The sequence below is a fragment of the Erythrolamprus reginae genome, chromosome 1, assembly GCF_031021105.1.
Source record: "Erythrolamprus reginae isolate rEryReg1 chromosome 1, rEryReg1.hap1, whole genome shotgun sequence".
NCBI lineage: Eukaryota > Metazoa > Chordata > Lepidosauria > Squamata > Dipsadidae > Erythrolamprus > Erythrolamprus reginae.
Window position 1 is genome coordinate 85,330,418 of NC_091950.1, and position 19,961 is coordinate 85,350,378.

Here is a 19,961-nt window from a genome sequence, read left to right on the forward strand (position 1 = left end):
AATGTATCAGGGAAATAATACCTATAAAGGAACAATTGCTCAAATTGCTGGATGGAAACCCATCCCATCTACTTCCATAAATCTTGCTAAGGTAAATTTTGTGAGGCTCACATAGAAAAATAGAAGATTGACGGCAGAAAAAGATCTCATGGTCCATCTAGTCTGCCCTTATACTATTTCCTATATTTTATCTTAGGATGGATATAAGTTTATCCCAGGCATGTTTAAATTCGGTTACTGTGGATTTACCAACCACGTCTGCTGGAAGTTTGTTCCAAGCACCTACTACTCACATTTGATAAGAATTGTTTTCCACAGCACTGCTACTGGGGACCATGTGATCCAGTACGTGCTTCTGAATTCAAGTGTCTTGAAAAGAATAAAAACTAAATGTACCGTTGGCTTACCTGAACAGTCTTCTCTGTGCGCTGCGTGGAGAGTCCAACATGGGTTCAACTCTAGTCGGTTGCTAGGGACTGAGTTTAATTTATTCAAATTGAATAGTGCCCTCTGGCTGCCTAGCAGGTCCATTTTAAACGAAGGCGTAGAAAAGGAGAAGTTAGTTAAAGTCAAAGAAAAAAGTCCAATGAATCTGTGACCCTGGACCACAGAAGCCAGGGCAGGTTTGGACTCTCCAGGCAGCGCACAGAGAATGGATGTTCCCAGCTCTCTTAATATCGTCAATAAAGATTTTGGAGGGGGCAAGGAACTCTTACTCATGTTCCAGTTCAGCAAAGAGTCCAGTAGTTGGGTCAATACCAGCAGATGGTTCAGATGGTTAGTCAATCACGCCTAAATTGGCAGTCATTTTGGCTTTACGTAACAGAGTCTTAAATAAGGACGGTCTGAAAACATCTGTAAAAGCAGGTTGATCAGGGGCCACCTCCTCATCTTCAGATAAATCCTTACCCAGAACATTCCTGTCTTCCTGTGCCACAGGATCACCCAACTGCGAGTCTTGGTATGAGTAAGGCATGGCTGCAATGGACATCTCCTGGGCCGGAACTCGAACAGCCTGGAAGGGGAATGCCTGTTGTATGCCTGTTGTGATACCCCACGAATATGCATTTGCAATCATGTCCTGTAGTGACAGTGGGAGCTGTTGCCAAGTGTTGATGGCAGGGCGTAGACCCACCGCAACTGGTTTAAACGTAGCTGAGGACACAAGCCTCGGGACAGTGTGCAGTGAAGCCTAGTTAGGGGTGGTGTCACCTTCAGATCTTTGTATCACCGAAGGTTCTGTTTTCAATGGGGTTTGGTATTATCCCTGTGTGCTCTGGAGACCATACTCTGTAGGCTCAAGTTGAGCCAGAGCTATCCCTGGAGCAGACTGCTGCAATGGTTGTGAAGCCAAGACTAAGGGCAGTTGCAGTTACGGAAAAGGAGAAACAAAGGATTGTTTGTGTGCTTGTTTCGTCTCTAATTCTCTGCTCTGCCTCCTTAAGGGTTACTGCCAAGGAAGCAGAAGGCTTAGACTTGCTTCTGTTGTGGTTAGCTCTGGCCCAGCTCCTGGCCCAAGGAATGTGGAGGTGGATGTGGGGGAGACATCCACATGCCACAGGCCTGTTTTGCTCCCAGTAGAATCTGCCGACAAAGTCTCCTCTGACCAAGGAAGCGTGAGTGACAGGGAAGAGGGGAGTTTGGCAGACAGCCCAGGAGGAGATCAGTCATCTGTATCATCCCTGGATTCTGAACAAGAATTAATGACACATCCACGCATGCGTAGAGTGATGCATAGGAGACAACAACTGAAGGATTATTACAAGAGAAAATGAGGCCACCTGTGGTTGGGTGGGGCTGCTGTAATTAGTGCTACAGATAAAAGTGCAGCCTGGTGTTTTAGCCTCATGGCAGTTTATCTGATTCATTGTTTCGTCAAGATCGTGGTTTTTGCTCTTCAGGATTGTGTGTGTGGACTCTCTGGACTTTAGAATTGGACTCAATTTCCCAGTTGTTGGGTGAGCAATTGGATTGCATTTAACCTGTGCCTTGTGTGTACCAGAAAATCCCTTTGACATTTAAAAAGGGAGCTGTTTCTGTTTTTCTGTTCATAAAAACTTTTGGGTTTTTCTTTTATCGTGTGGTGTGTGTCTTCCTGGACTAATTACCCTGTAATTATGGGCGGTTGAGACATGCCGGCAGAACAGCTTCTAGATGAATGGCCTTTATCTTTGGCCTTCATGGGGATAGGTGAGGTGCTAGACTCGTTCCCAGGTTGCTGATCCCTGTTATCAGCCATAATCCCAGCGACTGATGAGGTCCCAATGTCGGCTGGCGGGACCCAGGGGAAGCCTTCTCTGTGCCAACCCCGGCCCTCTAGAATCAGCTCCCCCCAGAGATTTGCACTGCCCCTACCCTCCTTGCCTTCCGCAAGAGGTTAAAAACACATCTTTGCCGCCAGGCCTTGGGACATTAGATCTTCCCCTGTCCAGCAAATGTTGTTAGTGTGATTGTTGAATGAATGAAAATGAATGTTTTTAAAGTTAGAATTTTAAGAACTTTTTAGTATATTAATTGGATAACTGTACTATTGTGTTTCGCTATATGTTGTGAGCCGCCCCAAGTCCATGGAGAGGGGGGGCATACAAGTCCAATAAATAAATAAATAATCATAAGGCAAGCAAGGTGGAGGTCGCAAGAGACTGCAAGGGAGAGAGGCTTGGTAAATTCTAAAGCACTGTCTTGGGATTGGTGTTTTGTTTTGTTTTTAAAAAAACCACCAAATGTTTCCCTTCTTCAGTTCTGAATTCAATGTTTTCAAAGAACTCTCCCCCCAAGAAACTCCAGTTGTCTTTTGGAAAAAGCATCTTTGGACCTGGCTTTTATTGTCCTCTGCTCCTTGTCAATCTCCTTGGCCATCCTAGATCACTTTTTTGACACCCAACACCCACTTCTGAATTTAACTAATGGACCAAGATCAATATTGGGTAGTTACTTTCAATTCCTACTACGACTGTCATCATGCCAAGAGGATGTTGATTGTCATGGAAAACTATTCCTTTTTTCCAATTACCAATTGCTGGAGAAGCCATAGCATTGAAAACTGCACTGAAAAAAATTGATATCCCTTGCATGGATAGACAGACTACACAATGAATGACTCAAGGAAGTCAATTCTTCATTTGCTGCAAATGAATTATGGAACATTGTCAACTTTGCACGTATATTAGTGAAGGCCTTGAAAATAAGAGTTATATACAATGCAGGAGCCTCTCCAATTCTATCAGGAGGGGCTCACAGCTCTCCTCATCTAGATAACCTCCAGGAGCAAAGTATCTGAAAAAATACATTTTATCAGTTCTCTATCCCAAAAATCATCTCTCGGACCTCATGGGTGGAGAGTGGTTTGCGGGTCAAAATGTTGGCACCTGATCCCCCACCCAAGTACTGCAGCATTGTTCAAAAGAACTGAGCAAGGCAAAGCAAAACATCAGAGCCATCTACTTTGGAAATGTAGCTACACCCACCACAGCTGAGTCACAGTCAGAAAGTGACACCGATACTTTGAAGAGGATGAGTGCACCACTGCTTCCCTATTTTGATTTTTGTCGCAGGGACTTGAAAGGGATGGAATAAAAGAACTTCACGTTTTTCTTGCTTGCTTTTGATTTTTCTGTAGGCTAGAGACTGAAGGAAATTATTCTTTCTGCTTTGAATTAAAAGGTGGGGGTTTTTTAATTGAAAGAGTAGGAGATATAGCGGGTGGCCAAGGTATAGCAAGACTATGCATTACTCATTTTTCTTTTTATTTCTAGATTAGGTCCCACAATTCTCTGGTGTTCCAAAAGCACTCCCTCTTCTCACTCCCAAAGGCTTTATATAATTTTATCTGTAGTTAAACTCTGGACTGTAGTCCCTGCGAGTAGCCAGGTCCATATGTGGGTACAAGCTTATTGTCAATAAGGTAAGAAAGGCAGAAAAGGGAGAAAGGCACAAAGAACTCAAATGTGCCTACGCTTTAACTGCTCATACAGGCACTCCATTATTTAGGTCAGAGCATCTTGAAACAATGCACAGATTGTGTGGAAGAGAGAGGTAGAAGAACTAAACAAACTTGTCAGCAAAGGTATAAAGAATACCATATAATTTGATGGCATGGCCAATTTATTTTCAGCACTTTCCACAAACACCTACTTCCCCTGAACATGCATTTAAAGTACCACAATGTACAGTCACTGAAAGATCAATGCAAATTATATAAGCTCAATACACATTAACAGTTGTTAAGCCTGAAAATAATAGAGGCAAATCTGAGAAGATTGAAGCAACTTAGTTTTATGGACTAAATTAAAATTCAGAAATCATTCAGTGGCCCTTCAAAACGAAGAAAGGCTATATACAGAATCACTGAATATTAATTGGAAGAAATCGCCAAATGTGTTATTAAAGAAAGGAATTCTTGTCCAAAATATATTATAGTACCTACAGCAGAAAGAGAGAAAATTATCAGAGATGGGTAATGGCATCACAGCCAGAGGCACTAAGAATAGACAGGCAATCAGACAGACATACAAATATACCAGCATACAGATACATTAATGAGCAAGGCCTTTAAGGGCTATTTGAAATTTCAATATTCGGGGGAGGGAGAAGTTGAATTTAAAATCCATGGATGGAGCTAAAGACAATTTATTAAAATCTGAAAAGTTGAGAAAAATGAAGATAATAAAAAAAGAACACAGCAGTGAGAACAAATCGTACAGTCTCTTTTCTGTAGTTTTTTGTAGAAAGTACATCTTACAATTAAGCTTCTCTTTCTTTAATAAAGCTAATATAACTTGGCAAGGCCCATTTATTTTGTAGAACCTCCTGAATACCTATTGCCTCCAATTTTAGGCTTCATTATTAGCATTTTAAAAGATGTTATTAGTACTTTTACTATGGAAATCTGGGCCTCGTTTTTAATTTTAAGAATGCATATTTTCCTCCTTCTTAGCCAAGACCATTTCCTTGATAGGTGATAACTTGCTTTTTCAGTGTCTACACAATAGAAAGAACATTGTGAAAGTCCTTGAACACATTTGCAACTTGCAAGAAAGATATAGTCCTAGTTGGGAAAGGGTAATATAGTCCACAAAATTACTTCTTGAAAGTTATTTAGAATCAATGTTTGTTATTGTTCAAGACTCATATGTATTCAAAGTATCTTATTGTTTGGTCATTTACTTACTATATCATATGTAATGAATATATATATCATTTGTTTCTGTACCATATAAAATAACCCACCTCTAAATAAATGCTTTTTACTTTGCCTGAATTACTGGTGATTCGTATTTTCAGAAGACAAGGAAATCCCTTTGCAAAGGTAAAAAGTGTTTTCTTTCCCCCAATTTGGGGAAATGGTTTTTGACACCATACACATTTGGGGTGCCTGAATTTTGAGGTACCCCATCCACTTTCCATAATCATGGCTATCCAATTTAAAGCATTACACCCTAAGTCACTGAAATATCAATGTTCTATCAATTTGCCTAATATTTTTAAAATCCATCTCATCTTCAGCAAATGAATCATAAAGTGAGAACTTTCCAGTACAGATTTGCGATGGGCAATTACTCCACCCTGCTGGATTCAGATATTGATCACCAGTGACAAGAACTGCAAAAATGTCTTCCTAAAGAATGAAACGTACTGTGATGGTTCTATAGTACTTATGATAACAGTCAATCCTGTTGTCTAGACTGTTATCCATTCCTAACAAAGACAATACCCCCCCAAGAGGGAAAAGTAATGTTTCAAATGTATGTTTAATTACAAGAAAGCTCAAGAATCTTTTGACTCAGCTTATAAAATTTTGCCAATTTAGCCAATTCATTTTTAAAATACTAAGACTTCAGAGAGAAAATTTACTTTTAAATGTATCATCATGGTCTGTAAGAAATGAATGTAGTTGAACAACGGGTGTCACACAATGGTTAGAATGCAGTATTGCAGACTAACTCTGCCAGGGGTTTCATCCTGACCAATTCAAGTTTGATTCAGCCTTCCATCTTTCCGAGGTCAGTAAAATGAAGATCTAAGTCTGTTGGGGGTAATATCTGAAATTTGTAAACTTCTCAGAGAATGTGGTAAAGAACTATGAAGAGGTGTATAAGTCTAAATGCTATTGCTGCACAATCTTACATACATGCATGCACAAACACACACACACACACACACACACACACACACACACACATATATATATAAGTCTAAAAGGAGGTGAGAAAAGGAGAATAAAACTTACGGAATCAGTTGTGGATTAAAAGCAAAGCCCCTGAGTAGCTCATGAGCCAGGTACTCAGTACCTGGCAACAAGCGACTTAACAACACCATGGCAACAGAATGATGGAGTGAAGCATGTTGGTTACAATCTGGACAAGCATCTGCCTGCATGGGAAGCAAAACAACGACAACAAAGGTGAAAGTATTGTTGTCACTGTCACAAAAAGGAAATATGATAGCATGAGACATAGACCCAATGTTGGCCTGTTTTTATTTGCTGCAAATAAATCACATTGTTGAAAGAAAGATAACCCTTCCCTAGTTCACGTCCAAGCCCAAAAAGAAGATGCCATAGGACATTTGTGGAGAAACAAGTATTCCTTTATTAAAAGTGTGCAAACATGGCAAATAAATAGGATTTGGCAGTGGCCCTATGAGAGACTGCCAAAGATCTTCTTTGTATTTCAATTTGTATCTCTTTAGCATGCACATACAGTGATCCCCCGATCATTGCGAGGGTTCCGTTCCAGGACCCCCAGCAATGAGCGGGTTTTCGCGAAGTAGCGCTGCGGAAGTAAAAACACCATCTGCGCATGTGCAGATGGTGTTTTTACTTCCGCAGCAGCAGCGAGGAGCCGAAGATTGGGGTTTCCCCGCCGCCCACACAAACTCCTCGCTGCTGCCGCGCCCGCCGCTCGCCCGCCCTGAAAGGGAAAGCCCCCCCAGGCCGGCTCCGATCCCCCCAGGCCGGCTCCGATCCCCCAGGCCGGCTCCGATCGTTTTAAAACAGGCGCGCCGCTTCTCCGCTGACTCCTGGCGAACTTCCCCGCTTTAGGAGTCAGCAGAGAAGCGGCGCGCCTGTTTCAAAAGATCAGAGCCGGCCTGGGGGGGCTTTCCAGCAACCCCCGAGCCCGGGTTGGGGGCTCGGGGTTGCTGGAAAGCCCCCCCAGGCTTGCTCCGATCGTTTTAAAACAGGCGCGCCGCTTCTCCGCTGACTCCTGGCGAACTTCCCCGCTTTAGGAGTCAGCGGAGAAGCGGCGCGCCTGTTTTAAAACGATCGGAGCCGGCCTGGGGGGGCTTTCCAGCAACCCCCGAGCCCGGGTTGGGGGCTCAGGGGTTGCTGGAAAGCCCCCCCAGGCCGGCTCCGATCTTTTAAAACAGGCGCGCGGCTTCTCCACTGACTCCTGGCGAACTTCCCGGGCGAAGGGCGGGCGAGCGGCGAAGGGCGGGCGAGCGGCGGGTGGCCGGGCGAAGGGCGGGCGGGCGGCGAGCGGCCGGGCGAACGGCGGGCGGGCGGGTGCTGGGGGGGGGCTTCGCCCTCCCGCCAGCAAGAGGGGGAAGACCCAGGGAAGCCGCCCAGCAGCTGATCTGCCCGGCGCCATCTACGCATGCGTGCCCATAGAAAAAAGGGCACGCATGCGCAGATGGTGTTTTGACTTCCGGGTTGAAAAATCGCAAATTAGCCTGTTCGCAATGGTCGGGAACGCAATAACCGGGGGATCACTGTAATTACTAATTAAATTTATTAAATTTATAAGCTGCCCAACTTCTTGTGGACTCTGGGCAGCATACAACAAATAAAAACAGTATAAAAAGCCATTTAAAACCCCTAAGACAAAAACATTCGTTACTTCTAAGACGGAGTTAGATGATGTTACTCAACAGCCCCAGGCCTGCCGCCAGAGCCGGGTTTTCATGGCTTTCCAGAAGACCAGGAGGGTGGGGGTGGAGCAAATTTCCAGAGATAACTGATTCGAGACCCGGTGCCACCACAGAGAAGGCCCTCCCACACAGCCCCGCCAGTCAACATTGTTTGGCAGGAGAAGGCCAACCATAGGGGCCCTAATTGGTTGCTGGGAAGTATGAGGCATATACTTAATTTAATATACTTAATTTAAGAAAGAATTTTGTCTTCTTTCTAGTGGACTACATGCTTCTTTGTCTTATATCTGTTCTAGACTTTTCTGGGCTCATTCAAATGGTGCTTATACTCCTATTGTTCTAAAATGGCGTGACTTTTGCTAAATGCTCCAACAATCTGTTTGCTTCTGATACTTCTACACTGTCTTACACTGCATCAATCCAATGTAGTATAACTTTGTTTTTAACTTGCCAGGAAATAAAACAAAAACAGAGACTTGGGTTTGTCAGACTTCCAGATTTGTCAGCCATTAGCGGATAGCTCACCCACGCTTTTTCATCCTACAGTAGAGTTAATGAATTCACTGCACCAGGCTCCCAAACACTTTGAAATGGAATGCATTTCAAAGAAGGAGGTGAGGAATATAAACGCTTCCAGAAAAAAAATTGACTTAAAGGATGATTTATAGATAAATTCATCTAAGACTTTAGGGAAACAGAAATTCCAGAGAAGATTGAGGATGTACAGTAGTACCTCTAGATACGAGTTTAATTCGTTCCAGAAGGGAGCTTGTATTTATTTATTTATTTATTTATTATTTAGATTTGTATGCCGCCCCTCTCCTCAGACTCGGGGCAGCTCACAACAAGATACAGCGAATCGTAACAAATCCAAATAGATTTAAAATATTTTAAAAAGATTTAAAAAGATCCCCATTTACTAACAAACACACACACAAACATACCATGTATAAATTGAACATGCCCGGGGGAGGTGTTTCAGTTCCCCCATGCCTGACGGCAAAGGTGGGTTTTGAGGAGTTTACGGAAGGCAGGGAGAGTAGGGGCAGTCCTAATCTCTGGGGGGAGTTGGTTCCAGAGAGTCGGGGCCGCCACAGAGAAGGCTCTTCCCCTGGGGCCCGCCAACCGACATTATTTAGTTGACGGGACCCGGAGAAGGCCCACTCTGTGGGACCTAATCGGTCGCTGGGATTCGTGCGGCAGAAGGCGGTCTCGGAGATATTCTGGTCCAGTGCCATGAAGGGCTTTAAAGGTCATAACCAACGCTTTGAATTGTGACCGGAAATTGATCGGCAGCCAATGCAGACTGCGGAGTGATGGTGAAACATGGGCATACCTATGTCGAACAACTCGTATCTGGAACAAATGGCTTTAAACTTTGTTTTTCCCCTCCGAGATAACCAGAAGCAAGGATTCTTGCGCCACCTAGTGGACGCTCGGCTTGTATCCCGAATTTGAGCTCGGGTCTGGCACAGAAATTTCTGTACTATATTCTGTACAGGTACTACTGTACTAAAAAGCTTTTCTAGAAACCGGTAAGCCAATGATTTAAGTAAAACAATACAAGGGATTTTTACATACATAGCAAATGGTCACAAGCAATCCAGAATAATGGCTGATGCAAAGAACTTACCATTTTCTGAGCAAGTGAAAGTACAACATACTGTAAATGGTATTCATGATGCAACAACCAAGCAGAGGAAGCAGTTAAAGAAAGAGGAGCAGTTGTACAACACTGGACCAGGTAGTCCTTCAGACTCTTCATCTCTAAAATAGAAACATACTGCACACAAAAAAAAACAAAGAGAAACATTTGAGATGATTATCAAATACTTGTAGAGACACCATATTTCTTGAGTTAGTCCCTTCTCCCATGCAGAACTGACATTCGTACATCCACCAGTCCAGGTAATACAGAGCAGTTTCTCTTAACTCTGGAATCATTTATAATTACTTTCTAGAAACAAATTATGTATTTTGTATATTTCCTCCTTGCATACCTTTAATACCAAAGCTTTCATTTGGTTCTTGGCTTGCTTTACAAAAGTTTAACTCAAGATACCTGAGCTGAAACAATTAATTCTTGATATATTTCCTTCTAATACACCAGTACGTTGGGCACATCAATGTTTATTTTGAGTTTATGAATATCGACTCTTCAAAAAGAAACCTAAGTCCACTCAATGTAGCTGCAGGAAAAAGCTTAACTAAATTTGTAGCCTTTGAATATAAAATGCAAATGTTGAACCTCAGTCATTGCTCTTTAGTGTGAACCCGAGAGGAAAATAGGAAATAGTTTATTGATATCTTATATTAAATGGCAGTGAATGACGTGAATGACATGAACTAAGGTGAAGACTGACAACAGCATTATTATCCTTAAATCAGGCACCAATGTTTATCTGTCATTAATTTGCTCAGTACTTACTTGTTTAACCAGCCCTTTATGTACATGGAGAATACTGTTCACAAGGACGAGGAAAGCAGTAAGAAAGGGAAACGGTGATTTAGAGCCTGCTAAACTCATTGAAGTCTGATTTCTACTGCAGTTCAAAGAAACAATGCTGGGAACAGATTCTGGTCCTGGGGAACAGGATAGTGGGTTGCATAAAGTAGAGCATGGCCTACATAGGAAAAAAAACCCAGAAGAAATATTAATTATAGTATACCTAATGCTATCTAGATTTTTTTAGAGTATAATTTTCCAGTCAACATGGTTCACAGTTAGGAACGACAGAACAGAGAAACTCATCTGGGCAGTACCAATTTATTTAGTCTACTGTGGAAAAAAATGCCACCCTACTTTTTTTAAAAAAAAATCCATGTAATCAGCAAATTTCTCATACATTTGCTTCCCAAATACATACAACTCATCTATTATAAAATCTCCCTTGGAATTAATTGAGTATTAAAATTAAAATTAAATGAGGACCTGGATTGTGGGTGCAATATGCTGGCTCTGTTAACCCCTGCTGTTCTGTTCGGGTCGTATGTGACCCGAAACCAAGTTTGAGTCCCCTGTAAAACATTTTCCCTGCATATCTGAGAATTGAAATTTCATGACTTTTCATCATTTCAGGGGTTCTCTATGAGAATTTTTTTTTGGGGGGGGGGGGTTCTTTCTTGCTGAAAAAAACAACCTCCCTAATCTTCTGTTCCAGGTCACATACGACCCGGACCGAAAACTCTTCATTTGAAGTGCTTATGTTTGGTCAATTTGAAAAAAAAATTTCACTTGGAAAGTAGTCTGAACATTTCTGCACACAATGATATGAAAATTGAAATGAAAAAAGTAATTCTTATTGGTTTATTTTGCTGATATAATGCATGCCCCCCCATTTTTGTGAAAGTTTTTTCAATTTATGGATAGTTTTGCTTGCAAAATGCATTCTATTTTACTGAAGTTGGTGTGGGATTGGTAGCTTGAACATTTCTGAATATATGAAAAATATAAAGGAATTGAAAAAAATGATTCTTACTGGTTTTTTAACATCAGAAATAACCACCACCACCCCCCTCGGCTGCTTGCAACCATTTTCACTTTTTATTTTTTTATGCTCCAAATCCGAAATATTCTTTAAAATCTTAGGCATTCATTTACTCAATTTAACAATGCTGATCATCAAAAAAATATTTTTGGGGTGGTGGCTAATTGTTTTCTGGGCAAAAAAATATTCATTACTTCGAGTCTGTTTCTGTTCGGATATGACCGGACCAAAAATAATTTGTTTAGGTACTTGAATTTGATCTTTATGAAATCTTTTTCAACTGGAAAACTAGTTTGAACATTTATGAACATAATGATATGAAAATTGAACTGGAAAAATTGAGACTTATATTTTTATTTTGATCAAAAAGCCCCTCCCCCCCATCCTTTCTGAATTTCCTGTCAATTTATATTTTTTAAGGCTACAAATCCCTAAGGAATTTCCCCCCAAAAGGTTTGATATACTAAATTGAACAATCCTGAACATAAGAAAAATATAAATGAACTGAAGAAAATGGTTCTTATTGGTTTATTTTTGCCACAAAATGGCCACCCCCCCTCGGCCTTGCTGTGTGCCATTATTGTCACTTTTTATACATGTTTGGCTAGAAATATTTGGAATATCCTTTTGAAAATCAACCACATTGTAGCCAGAGAATTAATTTTATGAAAGAAATCCATTTTACTAAAAAAAAAGTATGTAAGTTTGAAATTAACAGCATAATTTTTATATTAATTGAAATAACTTTATGTGCAAAATAAACCAATATGCATCAATTTTTCCAGTTCAATTTTCATATCATTATGTTCAGAAATGTTCAAGCTACAAATCCCACACCAACTTTAGCAAAATAGAATGCATTTTGCTAGCAAAACTATCCATAAAGTGAAAAAACTTTCACAAAAACAGGGGGGAGGCACATTTATGTGCAAAATAAACCAATAAGATTTACTTTTCTCATTTCAATTTTCATATTATTGTGTGCAGAAATGTTCAAGCTACCAATCCCACACCAACTTTAGTAAAATAGAATGGATTTTTCAAGCAAAACTATCCATAAATTGAAAAAAACTTTCACAAAAATGGGGGGGAGGCACATTTATGTGCAAAATAAACCAATAAGGATTAATTTTTTCAGTTCAATTTTCATTCCATTGTGTGCAGAAATGTTCAAACTTGTTTCCAGGTGAAAAAAGTTTTCAAATTGACCAAACATAACCACTTCAAATGAAGGGTTTTCGGTCCGGGTCGTATGTGACCTGGAACAGAAGATAAGGGAGTTTTTTCGAAAAGAACAGCAGGGTTAAAAAGTGCTATTGCTAACATGTAAGCCGCGCTGAGTCTAAGGAAAAGAGCGGCATTTTAAAAAATTGAATAAATAAATAAATAATACTGAAGAAGGTACGCATTAGTGAAATCTTCAATAAGCCACCCTTTATGAGACAATGTATATTATTATTATTATTATTATTATTATTTATTAGATTTCTATGCTGCCCCTCTCTGAAGACTCGGGGCGGCTCACAACAATAAAAACAATATTATAACAAAACAAATCTAATATTAAAAAAAAACATATAAAACCCTATCATATATTTAAAAAAACCAAACAGCACATTCATACCAAACATAAAACAAAATATAAAGAAGCTTGGGGGGAAATGTGTCTCAACTCCCCCATGCCTGGCGGTATAAGTGAGTCTAGAGTAATTTACAAAAGACAAGGAGGGTGGGGGCAGTTCTAATCTCCGGGGGAAGTTGATTCCAGAGGGCCGGGGCCACCAAAAAGAAGGCTCTTCCCCTGGGGCCCGCCAAACGACATTGTTTAGTCGACGGGACCTGGAGAAGGCCAACTCTGTGGGACCTTATCGGCCGCTGGGATTCGTGCGGTAGTAGGCGGTTCCGGAGGTACTCTGGTCCAAGGTATAGTTGTACATAAAGGCAGGAATGAGTTTAAGATGCAAGTCAATAGGATTTGCATTCAGGGAAGCATACAAAGGGATGTGGAGTTTTAATCTAATTATGTAAGTTTTCTTCTGCAGCCACAGCACTCTGTAATGTTTGTAATGATCTAATATCTCAGACACACTGGCCTATGACAGCAGAAGAACTCACCTGAGCTTTTCCCAAAGGGTCTGCATGGCTGGCTGGCTGAGCAGAGGCAACAGCACTTGGGTCGTCAGGTGTTCCACTTCTTCTATGCAATCAACTGGGTTTACTACTGGCTATAGAAAAAATGGGAGGAAAGAAATCATTATGATTTTCTCTGCATGGATAATACACTGCTGAAAAAAAGTAAAGGGAAGACTCAAAGAACACATCCTAGATCTGAATGAATGAAATATTCTCATTGAATTTGTTCTGTACAAAGTTGAATGTGCTGACAACATGTGAAATTGATAGTCAATCAGTGTTGCTTCCTAAGTGGAGAGTTTGATTTTGCAGAAGTTTTATTTACTTGGAGTTATATTGTGTTGTTTAAGTGTTCTATTTATTTTTTTGAGCAGTATATTTCCAAACACATTTGTGACTGGGTGTTTTAGAAATAGTAATAACACTTAGACTTATACATCGCTTCACAGTGCTTTACAGCCCTCTCTAAATGGTTTACAGAGTCAGCATATCGCCTCCAGCAATCTAGGTCCTCATTTTACCCACCTTGGAAGTATGGAAGGCTGAGTCAACCTTGAGCCTGGTGAGGATTTGAACTGGTGAATTACACCCAGCAGTCAGCAGAAGCAGCCTGCAGTACTGCACTCTAACCACTGCACCACCAAAGCCCCTATAAGAGGAGGGCAGACTTCACTTAAATGCCCACTGAGCTACAGGTTGACTAATTACACAGAAAAATACCAATTGAAAACCAATGAAGCCTGTTCCAAAGTTAATCTAAATCAGTCTTCAACTGATGATGGGTGCATCGGGAGTACAACTTTCTGAATTTCCAACCAGCCAAAGAACTTGCAAGCTAGGTCACAAGCTCCTAAGAAAAGACGAGAGGGCTTTCTTGAGAGATCTGCAGAGGCCGAGTCAGGAAAACTGGGGTCAGTGGGCAGATCCATTGATTTTATATGTCTGAGTACAACCCGAGTACACCCATCCTGACTGCTGACTCCTACCCCCATGGAGAAGGGAGGAATTCATTGGACGCCAAAGGGACAGATTAGTTTTAATTTCAAATACTGATCTTGGACTAAAATATACTTTCACCCTGAGTTTTTAATCTGATCGAGTTTTCCAGGCAACTTTCAGATCTCTATTCAGAGATGTCTGCAATTTGGGATTTCTCCAAAAATCACAGTCTCTGCTTGAGCTTTTACGAAGTAAGATCTGGTATACTTGTAGCATTATTTGGGGGCTTAGGAAACTCCATGTGTAATCGGTCATGCCCTACCCATATCCTGATTAGATTACTGTATCTAAACAGTACTCCCTATATTCTACATGGGGCTGTCCTTGAAGAATATCTGGAAGCCAGAGAATGCAGCACTGTAGGCAATGACAGATACAGTCAATATACTTGGGTGACCCTTTTGCTTTGCGAACTCTAGTGAGTGTCATTGGTTGCCACCTATGAAGCCTGCATGGCTCTGTCCCGGTTATTTGACAGAGATTTCTTCTGGCATTCATCTACATGTCTGACCAGATCTCATAGAGTAATGATGGCAAACCTTTTTTTCCTCGGGTGCTGAAAGAACATGGGCGTGCGCTTTCGCACATGCGTGAGTGCCCACACCCATAATCCAATGCTTGGGGAGGGCAAAAACAATCTGTCCCCCCTTGGAGGCCCTCTGTGGGCCGGAAATGGCCTGTTTCCCAACTTCTGGTGGGCCCAGTAGGCTTGGGTTTTGCCCTCCCCAGGCTCCAAAGGCTTCCCTGGAGCCAGGGAAGGTAAAATTCCCTCCCCCATGCCCCCTGGAGCCAAAAATTCCCTCCCCCATGCCCCCTGGAAGCCAAAAATGCCCCTCCAGAGTCTCTTTGCAAGCCAAAAATCAGCTGGCCAACACACACATGCACGTTGGATCTGAGTTAGGGCAACAGCTCGTGTGCCAGCATATAAGGTTCCACGTGCCACAGGTGCCATAGGTTTACCATCACTGTAATAAAGTGAACTATTTCCATGCTCCAACCTTGCAAGGACTTTAGAAGCACAAGAGGAAGTATTTTCTAATATACAGCTGAGGTCTGCAACATGCCTGCCTGGCATGTAGATTTGGGGGCAGGGTGTGTGTGTGCGCGCTCATTAATTTGGTGGTGGGAAGGGATTAAATAATGTATTTTTAGTTGCCTAGAACGGGCATCGTTTTGATGCAACATAAAAGCATAACTAAAAAAGAAAGTAAAAGACAAAGCAGATCTATCAAGCCTAAACTATACTCATTGCTATTCCTTTGGTAATTTTAGCCAGACTGATGTACCTCCTTCCTCCGGACAGAAGGAGAATCATGGAACAAAAGAAACCCCAAAGACAACTGCAGACTCAGAACTTCACTTCCTGAACTCTTTACCTGTTGACCACAGTGCCTGTAATACATCCCCATATAGATGGCATAGGCCGTAGTAAGAGATTGGAACGCTTGCCATCTCTCCGTGTGGGTTATCTCTTTAAGGCAATTCTTCATGTTGGTTTCAATGACAGGCCTGAAACCTGCGACCTGACTCCAGGTGATGGGTGGGGGTGGAATCTGATCACCCTCTTCTGGGCCACTCCTGTAACATTACACAAACATGAAATAAAGACAATAATATGGGAATTGCTAATGCTCGCTACTTAAGGCAGCCAATACTACCAGAGAAAAGTATTGAGGTTTTTACCGCAGTTAGGCAAGTTGTTCAGGGTTCATGGAATAAAGATAATAAAAAAATAGAACAGAATAAAATAAAAACCTGGAAAGGTGAAAGGCTACAGGAATAATAATCTTGGTTTGTATGAACCAAGAGGCTCTCAGAAATGATTCACAAATCAGCTGCTGCTTTCACATATCATTCTATTTGGGTGGTTTGGATTAGTGTGATCTGTGAAAGCAGCTACTGTACTTGTAAACAAGGATTTGCAACCTCAAATGCTGAGTACAGCCGTAATGGCTGGCAAACAGCCACGCTTAAACCAATATGATTTAACACAGAAATGAAGACTTAGAAACATAGAAACATAGAAGTCTGACGGTAGAAAAAGACCTCATGGTCCATGTAGTCTGCCCTTATACTATTTTCTGTATTTTATCTTAGGATGGATATATGTTTATCCCAGGCATGTTTAAATTCAGTTACTGTGGATTTATCAACCACGTCTGCTGGAAGTTTGTTCCAAGGATCTACTACTCTTTCAGTAAAATAATATAGTAGTAATATCATGTTGCTTTTGATCTTTCCCCCAACTAACTTCAGATTGTGTCCCCTTGTTCTTGTGTTCACTTTCCTATTACTTTTACTGTTTCAAGCCATGCAGTCATCAGTTAGTTGTTCACATAGAACAGGACAAATAATCAAATGTCACAATGAAGTTACAAGTTAGCTTAGGAACATATTTATTCTGCGATAGCATTTTATCCTGTTGCTGGACACATCAATCAATAACTTCTAGCAAATGATGGAAACTGTTATTCTTACACTATTCTTGCCAAATTGTATCTATGATGTTATCTGAATCCCTTGACAAACCCTTTTTATTTATTGTATTTTAAAACAACCCCACACTTGCCCGAGCCACGTTGTTTCAATAGATCCTTCACTAAGCTGGGTATTTATAACTTCCCATACAATTATGCTTTCTTTCATTAGATGGTCTAATTGCTCTTCAGTCAGCTGGGTATTTACTCTCTCTCAGCTGATTAGCTTTCCAATCAAATTCACTGTCAACCTCAATTTCCACAGCAAACATAAACATTGGCATTTAATGGCCTCAGTAATGAAGGCTCCAAGGAAAACTTATGATCAATTATTCAATAAGATTAGTATTTACTTGCACTCACCCTAAAGGGAAATGAGGAAATTAATAGAAAGGAAAATGTACAAAATAAAAGAGCAAGGGCAAAAAATATATATGTGGCAGCTACAATTGGAGTCCTATTTAAAGGGCAATTATGCAAGAGAATTGATAAACTGAGTTTTTAAAGCAGCAGTTTTGCATATCAACCCAAATGATTTAATTTTATCTTTATTCCAATGAAGAAAATCACGACCTCCAGGAAACAGATTAACAAGAATCAAAGCAGGAAGGATAAAGAAGAATGTATAGCAAAATTAAGATTTATATGGGGCATGCAATAAAAATTTAACTCTGACAAGGAGAACGGTGGTATTTTGAATTCTTAAAAGCAGTACTATCAAGTTGATCTCAGAAAGCTTTTCAAAACTAAGGAATAATAAAAGCCCATAAATTGCATTCTCTTTCTTGTTCAGATACCTCTCAGCAAGATTTGATCTGCTCAATTGTAGTTTGCCAAATAAACTTTACAAGTAAGACTTCCCAAAGTGAGGGGATCAATTTCCAAATGTTTATTGAAGTTGGATACACAGTTTGACAAGCATTACATGCTGGGGAAACTCCTCCAAATTGCCTTCATCTCCTCCCAATTCTACCTGCTTCTGGGTTTTTTATTGTTCAGTTGTTCATTTTTGGAAAGTTAGATCACATGAAATCACTTTGACCAAAAATATTTATGTTCTTACAACGTCACAGTGAATTTTAGTGGAAGGGAAGCAGTGGAATGAGATAACTTTAATGGATGAAGAACAAGAGATTTGAAAGAAGTCTGTGAAATCACATAATGATTTCTCTTCTTTCCTCAGTCAATGTAAGCATTTCCCAATCTGGTCAACAACCAAGTGCCATTAGAAATGATACATTCACCATCTTGAATCTCATGAGGAAAAAATAGAGTTCTCCCCCCTTTTTTTGTTTCTTATAAATCATTTCATCTGCTCAATTCTGTCTTTGATGTTTTTATTTGATCTATTTTCTCTCACTTTTATTTTTATCTTTTTCCAAGTCAAACCTGATTCCCAATGACCACATGAACAAATCCAAGCAAGTTTCTAGGCAACATGGAAATTTATGGAGATTCTCAATCATCCTGATCATGGTTGTCCCAAATATGCTTTTTCAAAAGGCAAATGGACTTTGCTTTTTGTTAGAAAATTCATGATTGGGAGAGCCGGTGTTAACAAGGTTAGCCAATGAATAGGGGCAAAGCAACTAAGTCAGCCAATGGGAGTTAACCACTTCTGAGTCTGTACTCTTCCATTCTGAACTCTGCTGAAATGAAACTAACTGTTCTCTGCTGTCTGTAACTGATTGAAGAAGAACTCTGCTTATGGTATTGTAAATTCATCTGTTGCTATGTTTATAAAGAAGTTGATGAATCCAGCTGTATCAATCATTTGTGTGTGCTTCTGGTTTTGAATTTTGAAACGAACTCTAATATTTTTTCCTTGAAGATGTTTCACTTCTTATCCAAGAAGTGAACAAGAACTGAAGAAGCTTCTTGGATGAGAAGTGAAACATCTTCAAGTAAAAACAAAGAAAATCCAGTTGCTTTTTGACAAAACACCACTGGGACATGGAAATGAAGTGGCTTTCCATGGATTTCTTTCTTGGACTGAGACAGAATAACAGTCCATTAATTTCTGTACTCTAAAGCAAGATTGAAATCAGTACCCTAACTGCTAAATCAAACTGGATCTCATCTACTATTACCAGTATATTTAATGCCATTATTATTGCTGTTGTCATGGTTTCAAAATAGTGTGGGGATCTGATTTAAATCAAGTCGATTAAAATAATTGCTTGATTTAAATCAACTCAATTTAAATAATAATTTTTAAAGAGCAATTGTCATTTCTGTCCCGCATCGGCTCTTCCTCTGATCCGCCGTTGACTCACCGACAGTCCCATTCACTTTAATGGGATGGCTGGTGATGCGGCAGTGACATAACAAGGTGATGGACATGGTGGGCAGCAGATGAGTGAATGCCTGTCAACAACCGCTGCCATGATAGATCTGAAATGATAGGTGCTCTTTAAATGCAAGGACTCATTTCTTCTGGTAGTTAGAATCTTTAATATTATTTTTTGCAAACAAAATGAAGGTTTCCTACATATTTAGTTTGCAAAGCTTGGATTCACTGAATGAGAAAAATATAAATATTGCAGAATATACAGCCTCTTTCTATATAACTAAGCTCCATTTCATGCTGAATAAACTAAATTATTAATGTATCTTAAATAGAAAACTCTTTAAATAGATTTTTTACTCCAACAGCATTTTATCAAAAAAATTTTATCAAAATAAAAAAGTGTTAAATTTTAAATACAGTGGTACCTCGAGATACGAGTTTAATTCGTTCCGGACCTGGGCTCTTAAGTCGAGCAGCTCTTATCTCGAACGACTTTTCCCCATAGGAATTAATGTAAATAATTTTAATTGGTTCCAGCCCTCAAAAAACTCACAAAGTTAGTCTAAATTATGCAGAAAGACATGTTTTTAATGAAGAAATGTACATGTACATATAAATGAATAATGAAGTTTCTTTCACTTAACTTGTAAACTTTCTTAAACTTTTAAATTTACATATGTTCAACTTCTCTGCCACCCAATCCTG

General features: G+C 40.2%; 1 protein-coding gene across 1 annotated transcript in view; it reads right to left on the bottom strand.

Annotated features, from left to right (window-relative positions):
- RPAP1 (RNA polymerase II associated protein 1) overlaps positions 1-19,961 on the bottom strand; it is a 67,928-nt gene that overhangs the window by 10,479 nt on the left and 37,488 nt on the right. The window contains exons 17-21 of the mRNA XM_070757337.1: positions 15,866-16,067; positions 13,473-13,582; positions 10,298-10,493; positions 9,503-9,652; positions 6,230-6,372 (exon numbers count right to left, since the gene is read on the bottom strand). Of these exons, the coding sequence (XP_070613438.1) occupies positions 6,230-6,372; positions 9,503-9,652; positions 10,298-10,493; positions 13,473-13,582; positions 15,866-16,067 (801 nt within the window). The remainder of the gene's footprint in view (positions 1-6,229; positions 6,373-9,502; positions 9,653-10,297; positions 10,494-13,472; positions 13,583-15,865; positions 16,068-19,961) is intronic.